We start from the raw sequence: 15,276 nt of genomic DNA, 5'->3' as shown, positions 1-15,276 counted from the left end.
ATAACCGAAATCCTATACCAATGCAACATCGAGTAAGTTTTACAGTAATGATTGAAAGTCTAGGATGCGGATCAAAGTACGAGTATACGTGAATATGGGAATTTATATGAATTGCGGCACATGACTTGACAATTTTTTATATCCTCTCTACCTGTTTGACGGATTTTTCACGTGTTATATTGTAGTAAAAATTGAGTGAAAGGTACTTACCAATGTTTGCCAAATTCTCGGGTGGAGTGACGGAACTGCAATGCACTGAACTAACGAGTCTCGATGTCCGCACCCGTCGAACGTTGACGGTCGAATGCGGCTCGTCATCGAAGCAAGCCCGTGCCGACCCCCCACCACACTGCCTATTCGGCCGCGAAAGTATCTGATTGGTTTCTACGAGTCTGTAAAGATCGGCATCGACGAACGTACAAAGCGTCTATGTTATCGGCAGTAATTTTTGTTGTAGACTTGCTTTTTGCATCAATTGGCCCACGCGGGGTATTAGTATTATAACCTGTAAAAACATCAGTAAACATGATGAAGATTTACGAATGTCCGTAAATAAATGACACTGTATTCATCGCTGTATAACGATAAGAAAAATGATGAGCTTGAACATATAAATATTCAATAACCCATTCGCGATAGTCAGTCTTATTTCATGGTATAGTTGAGAAAATAAATGGGTTCTCAAATCGTATAAGCTTTTTGAAATGAGGAGTGAAATTTATTTGTCATTTAATAGGCCTCTTGCGTACCTTTCAAGTACGCTATGCTAGTGTGCGTAGTACACAGCAACACAAGCACGTTTTCTTTGCTTTTCAAGGTACGCAAGAGGCCTATAATTAGTCAACACATTGAAATTAAAAATAATAATCTCATTTTATACATTGCATGACACTGCGGTTCTTAATCTTCCAGTACATGTAACCATGAAGGACATCAGCGAATAACGAGAAGCTTCTCTGAAAGCAAGAATTTTACAGATATTTAGTCCTCATTGTATGACGAAATTCTTGAATCAGGCATATAAGAGAAATTAGTAACCTAAATCAATACTAGGAATAATTGCACGGCAAGTCCGATTTTCGATCCTCGTCCGGTTAGCGAGATATAGTTTTCGCCCTATAATTCGCGAGAGAAAATACGTATTTATATGGTTAGTATTCGTTTAAAAATTGTATAATTCCGTATTGGTAAGGTTATGTAACTTGCGAATCAAGCACATTCTCAATCCCGAAACCGTGAATGCAACATTCTTGCAAGTTTGCAGGATTTTAAACGAATGGTGATGAACTCGTATCATACTGTAAAGATTGTCGTTTGTTCATCGTAAAAAACATTCTAGCCGGAAGCTGTACAATTTGCGATATAAAATACGTATTTGTATCGTTGAAAATTGTATAATTCCGGATTGGTAAGGTTATGTAGCTCGCGAATCAAGCACATGTCATGCTCAATCCAAAAATTGTAAATGCAAGGGCTGCAACATTGTTGTAACTTTGCAAGATTTTGAACAAATGGTAGTGAACTCGTATCGTACTGTGAAGATTGTCGTTTATTCGTCGTGAAGAACGCGTTTCTAGCCAACCACGAAAAAGGGTATTCGTGGCGATTCGTGGTTGAAATACGTGTTTATGTAGTTATTATGCGTTGGAAAAAACATGTGGTACCAATTATAAGATACCTTACATCAGACACTTGACTTTTAGAGTGATTTTCAATACAATTTTACTAAGCTCACTTGTATCCGTAAAATTTTTGTATTCGTTAGAATTATATAAAGGTGAATGATCTTGTAGGCAGACTGTGTCGTTTGATTCCCTCTTTGCAAACATTTCTTTGATGATTGTGGCCTTATAAGATATCTCTCCGCATGGTCAATATTTGCTTGAAAAACATACTCGAATGAGTGCGTCAGGTATTTAAAGTGCGTCACTCGTGCAAACTGTATAAACAGCCATTTGGATATACATCACCCATCATCCCTACCTGCTGTACAATACATATTTTATTGATGAATACATTTCAATAATATTTTAGACTTTTTCGATCAAAAAACGTTCGGAAATGTGTGAGATTCATTTTTTAACAAGTTCAGTATAAGTTTTAGACTTTGACACTTTTTTGCCCGTAGTTGTACTTTCAATATTTTGGCCCCGGATGTCCCGTACTTGATTCGTGAACAATATGTTTGAAATCGCGGTCAAACAAGACATGAAAATAGTACATTTTCACATTGGTTAAATTAATGTCATATCAACGTTGAATAGAGAGCGATTAAAACGTTTTTAATAATCGTTTCCATAATTCCAAATTCAACATTTATTACCACGTATCTACTTACCCACTTGGACATTTCATAGACTGTGGTATAAGATTCGTTGTTTTGGCAACGTTTTCAAAATAATGCCCTTAAAGGTCACATAAACACATATGATGGTAAGTATAAACGATATCGTTTGAAAAAGGTCGAATAAGCAACTATATTCGCAAAATTGCGGTGATGTATTCTTATATTGTGAAAAGCCAATATTCACGGTACCTCATCAGTAAATAACTGACGTTGAATATCCGTTATTGGTAACATTTTTGTAGCCGTTGTTTAGGTACGTTTATAATACCGAGTCCCCAGCCCAGTGAAATACGTAGACGAATAATAATTTACACAACCATATGAAAAACTATTATTATACTGTTATGCACTACAAAAATATGCGACTTCATAAATTCTTAATTACACGATAGAAAGTAACCATTTTTTAAACGTATATGAAACGATTGTTATTTGACACACGTTGTTAATACGTGTTTTAATAACGTATATAAACTGTTGGTTTACAAAACGTATATGATTGAACGTTTATAATTTCTACTTATACCCTTTTTAAACTGACGTTACGTATATCTCACGTATTTCATACCATTGTGTGCTTATTGGGTCTTTACATTAAGATCTCCACTATGCCAACTCTCTGCTAATTTTTTCATTGCACCATGACATCCTAAGTGTAAAAAGTCTAACAGGATACATCTTATCATATCTATTGGTGGTTCAATTCGTAATAGTGGCGATGGACCTGCAATTGAGCCAGTTATAACTGAGTTCGTCTTGAAAATATATGAAACAGACAAGTTAGTCGGCCGCAGTATAAGGCTAAGTAGCGAAGTTGGACATGAAACCAGCATTATGCCAGTTTTACAATGAGAACCTGGATATATACGGAAAGTATATTACACTCCTACTTACCGTTATGGTGTTCTGGTTGGGAATAGTTCCTGAAAGAAAAATCTGTTCTTTTTAGAGCGCCATCGAATGGGTACACTGTGGTTCTGTCGACACTGTGACCACGAACCTCACACCGTTCACAAGCGTTGTAGCCTCCATGTCCATTCACACACTTGATGAATGAGCGTGCAGGTGTGTCACATATAAAGCACTTGAGTCGAACTACAAAGTGCCTTCCGGTGATTTCAATACCTTCCTGTTGGAGCTGATTGAGCTCGTCTATTAATTTTTGCGAAAATTCGATATATTTAGGCTTTGAATCACCAGAATACATGGCTATTACAAAGGGCTCATAAATATTTGGATCATTCTGAATTTTGCACAAAATTGGCCAAAAATTCTTCGAGCTCGATTTAAATAATGGTAGTCCATCGATGTTTATTTGCAACAGAATAATATTACTTTGTGCGTGAGCTGCAGTATTGATACATGCTCGCAAGCTTTTTTTAATCCCAAAATAAACAAATTCATCAAAAGAATTCGTGTTAGAATCTCTCATTTTTTCTATTCTGTACCTCGCAGATGATGTACGTAAGAAAGTAGATGAGGAAGATGGTAAATGTGGAAGCAATCTTTGTCTCAAGATTAGCAAAAGTTTATCGAGATGGACATGTGGAATCTTCGACTTGGTCCCCCACTTCCGTAGTTCCCGAATCTGATCAACTTCCAGAGCTTCATCAGCTTGGTTATCACTGGAATTGGTAGTATCATTGTTTTCGTCGTTGTCCAAATTTGACAGATCATCTTCAGTGGTAGATTCTGTTTCACTGTCATCAGAAGTTGCAGAGTTTGCATATGCCTCTGCTACACTAACGTTTGTTGAACTTCGGTCAGATTCACTTTGAAATTCGCCATTCGATTCAGTATTTACTGTATCGCTTTTTACTTCATTATTGTGTTGTCCAGAGCTAGACTCTTGATTCACGCGCTCATCAGCACTTCCAGAGCCTTCAAAGTCAACTATATATTTGAACAAATGTAGATAAAAATGCCATATTGAAAAACTTTGTATGGCAAGTTTTAGTAATTGTTAATCTACCAAAATTCTAATGAGCGACACCATGGTAAAAATTTTGTGTTATTCGATTCTAAGAATTTAGTATGAAATTACGTGATCCTGCCTTAAAATTGAAAAACAAAATTCATTTTAGTCGTAGTTTTTTTGCCAACTTTCATCATTGCTATTTCCATGAGATGCGAATGGAATAACATTCCTCTGAAGTTTTTGCAAAGCTCTGTATTTCTGCTGTCTTGCACGCGTCTGTGTACGAATTCTTTTACGGTCCACTGTTAATATATATACTGTCACAAAACACTGAAACTGACACAATTAGATATATCGCTATTATTATGTCAAGTTTTACAACTTTCATACAAGTTGTCACTACTGAGCTATAGTTATACCTCAAACTACACGATAAATTTTCGACGACGCGAGAACGATGCCAAAACGTGCCACGAACATAACCTGTCTAGGCCATTGCGGTGATATTTCCAACACCCCCTTTATCATCGCATACCATTGCACAATTACTTGTCTCTAACTATATAGTTAGAGACTCTCTAACTATATATATAAATATATATATATATATATATATACCGGGACCATCTCTAGAAACTAAACAAGAACTGCGCATGCGCGAGTTTAAATCCGCCGTCCGTGAAGTCTGGCCACCCCGTGACCCTGCTGTCAAACTCTGTTTCTGTCGGCGATGTAGTTCACATGCATTTTTGAGGTTAGAATCTCAAGTAATTAAGATAGTCACTCGGAAAGGCTTGGGAAGCATTTGTTATTGAAAATTGATTGTTCAAAGAACGGTCGGAATTTAATGCTGATGCTCTTTGAAAATTCGTCCTATTCGATTGAAACAAGAAATCTGTTCAAATGTTGGGTGCTTGGAAGAAACGAAGCAGGTAGGTGGGGACAATTTATTCAATCATTTTCATTACTTCATACATTAAGAATAACAATGACATTTTTTTCTTTCAACAAAAAATACAGCCAAAATAATAGCATCTCTGCTGTTCGCTGATGTCTTCTCTTCCCATTCAATTCATGACACATACAGAGATCATCGGCCACTTTTGTTGGTTGCCAAAGGAAGTTGTAGATCTTACGGTTTCTTTCGATTTCAAATCTAATCTAAAGAAAGCTAATCCAAAGAGTAAAACTCAGAAACATTCTGTGACACAAGTTAAAAATCAACATTTTCAAAATGTGCCTCAGTGTCGCAATTAACTTTAAGGATAATCATGTTTTAGAGTAATATTCAGAACAGTCATATGAAAATATTGACTTATCGGGTTCAACATTGTACCCCTTGTTCCTTTGAAACAAATGAATATCTAATTTTCACTAAAGTTCATGAAAATATTTACTAAAACCTAGGTCCAATACAATATCTTGTTCATAGTGCTCCGAACATCATCCAGTAACATGAATATCCGGAAGGAATCCCTCTGTCGCAGAAACCGTTATAAGGTTCTTTGTTTTTAACTTGTGCCACTAGATAACTTTTGCATTGCAGATTCCATTTCCAATCTCAGGATAAGTTTTTTGGTTTCGAACAGTGTTAACATGGGATGCAGAATTAATTGTAATAAATGGAGATTCACAAACTCTTAGTTTCAGTAAAGGACCATTGTAAGAGTATAAAATTGAATCTGGTTCCAAGCTTTCAATAAGTTACCGGATAACTCCCGGATAAAGATTCATCATAAAAAAGTTAGCCAGCAAGTAAGTCCTATTGTAGACAAAGTGATCATTTGTAACGTGTACTAGTAAGTGAATGCATTCCTTAGACCTTGCTAGGGTTGAACGAGGCTCAAGCACGGATGATAGCTGAAACTAGCTAGTCAGATGATACTGTCGATTAATATTGACTTCAAAGACATTTTCAACTGAAGATATTTAACATTTTTAGATTGAAATTGGTTCAGTTTACACATCAAAATTCATCCTTGGAATCTGATTTAACACTTGAAACACTATTCATCTGAATTGAATACCAAGAGAGTGAAAAATCAAATATCAAAACTGCCGAAAATAAAATTTGAAAAATAACGCGGGCCAATAATACCGCTTGGATTACAATGGTGCACGGAATGATTGCTCTGTAAAATTAGTTAGCAGCAATTGTTGAATAACAAACTTATTACTATTGGCTCGATAGATCTAAAATAATGGAATATTCAAACACCATGATCTGTAGCGTGTCGTGCTCTTCAATTTTGCCATGACTGATATTCAGAAGGTGGCGATGACCAGAAGAAATTCCTTCGGATACCTGTTGTCTAATGGAACAACGGAACAACCAGGTTCGATGGTTGGAACGGTGGCACCAATCGAGAAACTAGGGTCCTAGCCACCAACACGTTTTGACCATCAGGTAAGGTACGATTTTCATCCTATTATCCAAACTTGAAACTTTAAGTCTGTCAGAACAAATGAATTTTATCATTGAATACATGTGAAAATATTGTAATATGCAAATATTATAGTATCAGAAATTTACTTACACGCTTCGACGCCTGACAACTTTAGTCTCGCTTCGATGATGGTTGTTTCCCACCTGAAAATATTCAAAGATATTATCATCAGACAAGAGCTTCTAATTGTTTTCGATACCACTAATTTTCAATAAATTGCTACAAAAAAACGAATTGCTACTTTTTGTACTCCTAAGCTTTGTGTTTCAAGATACACTATTTCTTTTATTCCTTGTTACTGATTTTATTTTAATATTTCATGTTCATCGGCACTGATTACTGGCTTCCGGAGCACTGCACTGTAACAAATCTACTCCAGAGCAACCTTCTACTGGGATTCAACAATCCATTTATTTTTAATTTCATGTAAATAAAGAATCTGTTTAAAATAAACTATATTTCTACTTACCTGCCTCAGTTTGTCTAGACTCCCACTCGTTGATGACGTTCCACATTTAATTTCAGATTTCTGCTTTCAATAAATAACTGATCCAATTTCTGTAGCTTTTGATATTTGTTTCTCCATTGACGCCTTTATTGTGTCGATTAAATATCTTTTAATATTAACTACGGTATTGCTGAATGACACTTTTCTTAGAAAATTCACGATAAGTAGGAATAAATATCAACATAACCTCAATAGGCTACTTTACGCGCAAGATATTCAGAGGTTAGCTGACGAAAATTACTCCGCAGGGCAATTTCGCTGACCAATGAAATTGAATCATTTGGCGCATGCGCAGTTCTTGTATAGTTTGTAGAGATGGTCCCGGTATGGAAATGTGAATTTTGTCGCAGAGGCCCATGTTTGACTGTGTCTGTAGGATGTTAGAGACAAGTATCAAGTGTGTGACTAAGAGTGTAACTCGGTATCACTACTCAGCCTGTTTGAACGGACCCGGCCGTCCGTGGATGATATGCAAGAAATCATATCGAAAGATGCGATGTTGGTTATCTAGAAAAATGTATTTCGAATATTTTTTTTGGTCGACTTGAAAAATTAACGACGGAGCCAGGAATCGAACCTGGTATCCAGAGATGCTTTACCAGAGACTTACTCTACTAGACCACCTAGCCGCCCTGACCCCAGTGTCATTAATTTATCGCATCAACCTGTGTATTCGAGATATTTGTTTTCGTGTGCCGTATTATATGTAGAAATGTGAATTTCGTCGTAGAGGCACATGTTTGACTGTGTCTGTAGGATGTTAGAGACAAGTATCAAGCGTGTGACTGAGAGTGTAACTCGGTATCACTACTCAGCATGTTTGAACGGACCCGGCCGTTCATGGATGATATGCGAGAAATCATATCGAAAGATGCGATGTTGGTTATCTAGAAAAATGTATTTCGAATATTTTTTTTGATTGACTTGAAAAATTAACTTTTTAGCGATGTTTTCAGCGATGTTGGTTATCTAGAAAAATATATTTCGAATAAAAGAAACTTTGACTGCTGTCACTGTATCCGGTCGTGTCATTCTTGTCATTGACCATTGGAATCATTCCTGCTGTACAAAGATTCGACTTCGTTCAAAAGGAGATCTTTTACATCGTTTCTTTTCTCTTTTGGCACCCATCGAAGTTTAAAGAAAGGATGGCTCACAGATGCTAGTATTGCATCATTGGTTTGGGACGAAAACGAATAAAAATCGTGGAATCTCGTCTCCAAACTTCCTAGAAGGACTTCCACTAAACGTGAACAGTACTTCAAATGACGCAGCTGCAACTTCAAAAGGGCTTTTCGTACTTGCAGTAAGATCGGTAATAGTTCGCCATAAAAACAATTCTTTTGCCCTTGCAGTCTATCCAAGGCTTGGGCGATGGGTTGCATACACTCAATATATTCCGCCATGAATTCAAAGTCAGTCTCTTTGAATTTTGGACGTTCCAATGCATGGCATACTTCTCCAAGGAAATCCTTAACTTTCATTAAATCGCAGAGACAATCGTATGTCGAATTCCATCGAGTTGGACACGGCGAACTGGGGGATTTTTTAGTTATATCTTTGTACGTCTCTGCTGCTTTCGGAGATCTTGATGTGAGAGTCCATAGAGAAGAACATTTTCCAAACGCAGAGTGATGAACTCTATTATAAACGGAACTACCAGAGGATGGTTTTAACGCTGCTTTGATATCTACAGCAGCGATCAGGTTAAGAGTGTGACTTGCACATCGTTGATGTTCTGGTAGTACTAGGTCGTTACTGTCGTTGGTAAAATTATCTTGACCAATTCCAGTGAACAGGATTTCGTTTTCGTCTTCGTCATCATTATCGTCTTCCTCAAGATTGTTTGAGTTTTCATGCTGACTGTACATGTTGAAAGCTTTTACCATGTTTGACGCATTGTCAGTTGTAGTTTTAACAATTTTTTTTGAATCAAGTTTAAATTCACTATGTATATCGTGGAGTAATTCTGCGATTTTGTCGTAGGAATGAGTACCCTTGAATCTGCGGCAGGCTAAGGCGGCGCTCTGTCTTTCGAAAGTGTCATCTATCTGCAAAGAATTAATCAACTCTCAAGTTTTATAGGCATAATACAAAATTAATAATTGTTTATTTTGATTGATTTTTCTCATTTTTTCTCAACGTTTGCGAGGTTTTTCTTTTAATTATCGTTTTTCATGTCGAAATAAATACTTTCATGGATGAAAAAAGTATGAAAAGTTGAGGGGCCGCAGAGTTATTGTGAATCAATGCTAACAAATATGATTTTTCTAAACCATGTTTTAATCATTTATGTAATTATTTGACTAGTCTGTGTAAATAATTTTGGTCACGTTTTTTGAAGATAACTCTCAAGTCTATAAATTTTTTTACGATTCTTCATCTGATCATCATTGTTGACAAGTGAACATATTTCTTAGAAGAAAAAAGAACGACAATTCAAGACAACCGGTATGCTAAAAAATAGTAAGGCTGTATATTTTTTAAGCTCTGCCGCCTAATGATGATTGTTGGCACTAAAATTAACGCGTTCACCGAAAAAATCGCAAATTCCGAATATCATTCAAAGTAAACAGTCAGCACGAAAATTACCCAGTGTACAGTGACCCCAAGAAAACTGCGCTTTGATGATGACCAAATGTCGGCTGTAGTACATACGTACTCAATCGACTCTAACGTCGATAACAGAATTTTCATGATATCGGTATTCATCCTGTCAATTTTCGTATGGAGTGTTTTCCTTGTCATTACCGAGATAGGATTTTGCAGCTTATGGATGCCTGTAATATTTAAAGACTTCATCTTCAGTAAAATTAGAATAAAAGTAACCAATACATTCAGGACAACTTATAGAAGGTCGCAAAATGCAAATATATCGACCAGAGCTATACAGACATGAGACCTGATATATCATGGTATCATAAGCATTTCAGGCTTAAAAGTTAATAGTTATATTTACCAGATATGAGTTTTTTGAATGCTTCGTGTTCTACAATAGACATTGGAGACATCGTCTCAACAACAAATGATGTGATTAGTTCGTCCGCTGTGTTTTGACTATTACGTGAGAAGGCGTTGGGTAGTATATTCTGTTTTGGTTTTTTTGATACTTGAGTATTCATAGTATTATTATCATCTCTGAACCTCTTCAATGGGTTCTTTTCCTGTGTACTTTTGTACTTCAAATATTCCTCTATGGAATGACCTTTCACCTATGAGAATTTTATCCATTAATTATGTTTTGATATTTCCATTTATATGTTTATACCCACAGTGATCTCGATAGGTCTCATACTAAAATCTAACCTACAAATATGGATATTTGTGCCAATTTGTGGCTATATACAGATGATATAATGTCCAGTTTTCAATCTTTACCTTGAGATGGTTTAAAAAATTCGTCGTCGCACCAAATCGACCCTTGATCGTGCGTTTGCACTGCGTACATTCTGCTTGCACGTTTTCGTCTTTCTGTTTAATAATCTTGAAGAATTTGCCATCCAATACAATGGGTATCGTACGAGTCGTACGACTAGAACGTGTGCTGTGCTCATTTTTGTCTACGTCTCGGTTTTCAGTTACAGACGTTTCTGGGTCATCTGGATCCAGTACATCAGCATTTACAAAATCACTCTGATGACTTGACATTACTAAGCAATGAGCACTCGAAATTTCTATCAAGCTGACTGTTTTATTTAAAGTAAGGCACCATGTGCACACAAAGTTCGGAAAAACACGATGACTGTCGCCGACAAAACGCGGTAACGGGCAAACCGTAGATGGGCAAACCGTAGATGGGCAAACTCACAAGCGTGTATCGGCTTGTATACCAATTGTACACATAGTTACGCTAGTTACGCTAGGGGAATCATACGATGGCGCCACGAGCGGCTACAATCGGTAACATATAAGCAGTTACGAAGAATCGAACTAGGAACTAGAAAGATTTTCGACGCCATTGAACGAAACCATTTATCATTTCACAAATGGCTAAATGGATTGAGTTTTGCATTTTAAATATAAAATGAAAATGCTTTTTCCAATTCCATTTGAAATACAAATGCAAAATGCCATTTTGCATTTCAAATGCCTATTTTAAATGGATCCATTTCAAATGTTACCCAGCCCTGAGGGTGATTCAGTACTCGGGGACCACAGGGCACTGACGGATTCCTTGTGAAAAAATAAAACTAAAATTTCTCTTGACAATTTTTTTTTAAAACAACGGTTTTTGAGTTAGAGCCGTTTGAAGTCCATGAATCACAGCGCAGATAGGACCGAGCGCGCGAGCCAAGTGCGAGGCTAGAGTAGTTGAGCCCGATGCAGCGTACGCTAGCCTACGCTAGCCTCGTGCTAGGCTCGTGCGCCTAGCCCTATCTGCGCACCGTGATTGGTGGACTTCAAACGGCTCTAACTCAAAAACCGTTGCTTTAAAAAAAAATTGTCAAGAGAAATTTTAGTCTTATTTTTTCATAAGGAATCCGTCAGTGCCCGGTGGTCCCCGAGTACTGAATCACCCTGTACATATGGTATCAATATTCCTCAAGACCATGTTTTTCTCTCATTGGATGTCACATCGCTATTCACCAATATTCCAACAAACCTAGTCATTGCCATAATCAACAAAAGATGGCCAGACGTTAAATCGCACACCACTATCATAAAAAAGGAATTCATAGATGCCTTGAAATTATGTCTGAAGTCAATCTATTTTGTACATGGAAAAAAAATTCTATAAACAATCTTTTGGTGTCGCTATGGGTTCACCTGTCAGCCCTTGTGTTGCTGATCTTGTAATGGAACATCTAGAAGAAAAAGTCATTAATTCCTTACCTTTCAAATTACTGTTTTATCATAGATACGTAGACGACATCATCACCTGTGTACACAAAAATAACATAGATCAATTAATTCAAAAGTTCAACAACTTTCATTTAAGCCTACAATTTACATATGAATTAGAATCAGAAAAAATGATAAGCTTCCTAGATGTTTACATTATCAATAACAACAACCAGATAATAAGGAATTAGTACCATAAATCCAGTTGATCTGGCAGATACATACAATTTTACTCCAAACACCCGTTACAGTACAAAAAATCAGCCGCTATAGGACTATACGATAGATGCTTAAAACTTTCACATCCTAAATTCAGACCAACAAATCTCAAACTAGTGGACAACACATTGTTAAAAAATGGCTACCCAAAAAAACTCATCTCAAAGAAGCAGTAGTATGCCGGTTCTGGCTCACCGCGTGTGTGTATGTCCGTGTGAGGTGTGCGTGCGTCGTGTGACCGGCCTAAGCTGACTTAACGTGGATATGCCGGTTCTGGCTCACCGTGTGTGTGTGTGTGTGTGTTACCGTGGTTCTCAACCCGCGGTTCTCGACGTTTCACCATCGCGCGTGAATGCGTTATCATCAGTGGGTGATTACCATCGGAGTGAGTGAAATGGTAAGTAGAACTCCCCTTCACGTCTGGCCAGCTGCCCAATTAAGACGCCGGGTATGATTTGACTTCCGCATAAACCTGTCGTGCAAAATTACCTTGTTTTCGCGAAAACTTACAATGTCGCTCGATTAATACGCGCATAAACCTTTCGCGATTTAGCTCATCCGAAAATAACACGATCCCAAGATTTTTTTACCCCACCCCAACATTATCATCGTATAAAAGCAGTTCGCCAGGACAAATCCGCAGTTAAAAAATCTCTCTCATCATGTCGGACTTCCATCTGAACACCAACGTCGGGGTAGTTGCGGCCCAACTCGATTGGACCGGTCTTAGCCGGCTAACCTGCGAGCCCCTGCGAGAACACTTTGCCCAGCAGTGGGCTCGAGTTCGTTGCGGCACAGTTCGTGCCATCAGAGAAAAAAATGTACTAGGCTACATTTGCCTGCGATGTTTCGTCATCCAGTGAGTATACACAACGCCTTAAAATCATCTACACTCAAAGCCGCTAACAAAACATCCCTTTTTCCAGTGCCAACATCTCACACTTTGACAACAACGTACTATTCCACATCTCCTTCGTGAAACCGGACTCGTTCACGTGTCGAGTTTGTGGTGACAGCCTTTTCGAAACAACCCGGCCAACAGAGGGTTGTACCAAGTGTAATGAAGTCATGGTTCATCTTAAGCATGTTGTTGAAGGCATTAATTTTTCCTTTTAATCCAACGTCGGCACACGCCTCCAACACCGCACTCGCACATTCCCCTCAAAATATAATTTCCGCAATCTCATTTCCGCCGTGAGCTCAAAGGTCATCAATTTCCGCCTCCTAATAGTCGATTATCCTGACATTAATTTCCAGCAAAAATACAGGTTTATAATCAGTCATTTATATGCTCAGCTTTCTTATTCAAAAGAATTTCATTGTATGCAGAACATCCTCACGTGAGTTATTGCCCACATCCATCATTGTTTCATACTCCCACCACCATTTTCTCTGGTATATAAAAAACTTCCTCATACACCACCTGAAGTCACAATCACTCCGCAAGCTAAACGATCTCCACGCAAGCTGAACGATCTACACACAATGACTGAACTGCAAGAATTGGTAAATATACACCGCGCCGTCGGCGTTGATCGCATCCTAACCAATGAATTGTTTTTCACAGACAAACTTACTCGATGAGCCACCCACCACATCGAACAACTCATTCTTCGGAGACTTTGGTTTGAGTCAGCTGCTACCCGAATGGGATGTATTACCGGAGAACGAGCCGAAGACTGGTATTTCCGAATCCATCAAACTACTCACCAACACACATTCCTGTTCTCTCAACAACGACGTCGGCAACGGCAAGGTAACCGTCCAAATTAGGATCTACAATACCAAGGATATTCTACGAACTGATAAGACTGACTGGTGGCGAACCGCTCTGTCCAACATGAAGTTCACAACCAACCGAAGCTCTCCCGAAATGAGCTTTTGGGTGACCTGACTGCGAAAGTTATCTCCCGAATCCGCAAACTCCCCGGCAGCAAACCTGAACGCAAGCGCCGAACCACTCAAAAAAATAAATTTAAACCCTATTGATAATAATGTATTGATTGAATAAAAAAACTTTATTGAAATATGATTAATTTTTATTTTTTAACAATCAGTATACATTTATTTCATTCGTCGGAATTACTCTAGTCCTGATTTTCATTGTACCACAGTCTCATGAATTGCACGTTTTCAAACGCACAAACCCCTGCGTGAAAGCTGCAATCAACAATCTTCTGAACGTCGGATTTCCTCAACATTCCAATCGCCGGACAGCCCAGTTCCATCATATCCACTGCATTCAAATTTTCCGCATATTCCTTTAACCAACGAATTTTTTCCAATCCCTTGACAAGCACCAGCGGTGTTCTACCCAGGTGATCGCGCGTAATCCTCCTCAAGTTGGCGTAAGTTGTAAAACCATCAGTCCATCGAAATCCATGATGATTATGCGTAAGATAGGTCACTTGATGTCGCAATTCATTCGGCAACAGGTTCCAGGCGTACGGATCTTGAAATATGTAATGGCTCATCGTCTTTGCTACGTTCTCATAAAATGCGACTTCTTTCACCACGAATTTATTCCCAACGCCGATAAATCCCTGCACGTCCACGAACATACAATCCATTACAACAATTTTCGAACAACGTTTGTTAGAGGTGTGTACTCGACGATTCGATCGTGCAGTATGAGACAATATACAGCCGTGCCATCCTCTATATCCGTTTCGCTCTCAAATTCTATTCGTATGTCCACTGTAGCACTTTTTATAGATTCATTTTGTCGCGAACAATCTATCACTATTATTGGCGCATCCTTGATGTATGTTTGCATATCCAGAATCAGTCTATTCTCAGTTCCATAATACGAATTCTGAAACTTAGCATACATATCGTACAGTAGAGCAAATTATTCATTTTTACAGCTTACGTTCAGAGTCTCATATGGATATGAATCGCTGTTCAGAAACAGCTTAACGTTGCGTAAATTGCAATGATCGAAATAACTCGCGTGATTCTTCACGTTTTCCTTCCTATTTCTTTGCAACGCAAA

At 38.0% G+C, this 15,276-nt stretch overlaps 1 protein-coding gene across 1 annotated transcript; it reads right to left on the bottom strand.

Annotated features, from left to right (window-relative positions):
* Positions 1-8,257: 8,257 nt before the first annotated feature.
* Positions 8,258-10,868, bottom strand: LOC124413353. The gene is made up of 4 exons (XM_046893880.1): positions 10,599-10,868; positions 10,180-10,432; positions 9,813-10,000; positions 8,258-9,271 (listed from the first exon to the last, which is right to left on the bottom strand). Exons 1-4 carry the CDS (start codon positions 10,866-10,868, stop codon positions 8,258-8,260), a joined length of 1,725 nt encoding a protein of 574 aa, XP_046749836.1.
* Between the last annotated feature and the right edge of the window lie 4,408 nt (positions 10,869-15,276).

This window comes from Diprion similis, chromosome 12 (genome assembly GCF_021155765.1).
Source record: "Diprion similis isolate iyDipSimi1 chromosome 12, iyDipSimi1.1, whole genome shotgun sequence".
Taxonomy (NCBI): domain Eukaryota; kingdom Metazoa; phylum Arthropoda; class Insecta; order Hymenoptera; family Diprionidae; genus Diprion; species Diprion similis.
This window is presented reverse-complemented; position numbering and strand designations above follow the sequence as displayed.

Bases quoted from the DNA above. Each gene is read 5' to 3' on its own strand.
- LOC124413353 (XM_046893880.1), bottom strand. From the start codon at position 10,868: ATGTCAAGTCATCAGAGTGATTTTGTAAATGCTGATGTACTGGATCCA. The intron at 10,001-10,179 runs GTAAATATAACT...TAAATATTACAG, and splicing joins ATTCAAAAAACTCATATCTG to GCATCCATAAGCTGCAAAAT. The intron at 9,272-9,812 runs GTAATTTTCGTG...AATTCTTTGCAG, and splicing joins TTGGGGTCACTGTACACTGG to ATAGATGACACTTTCGAAAG.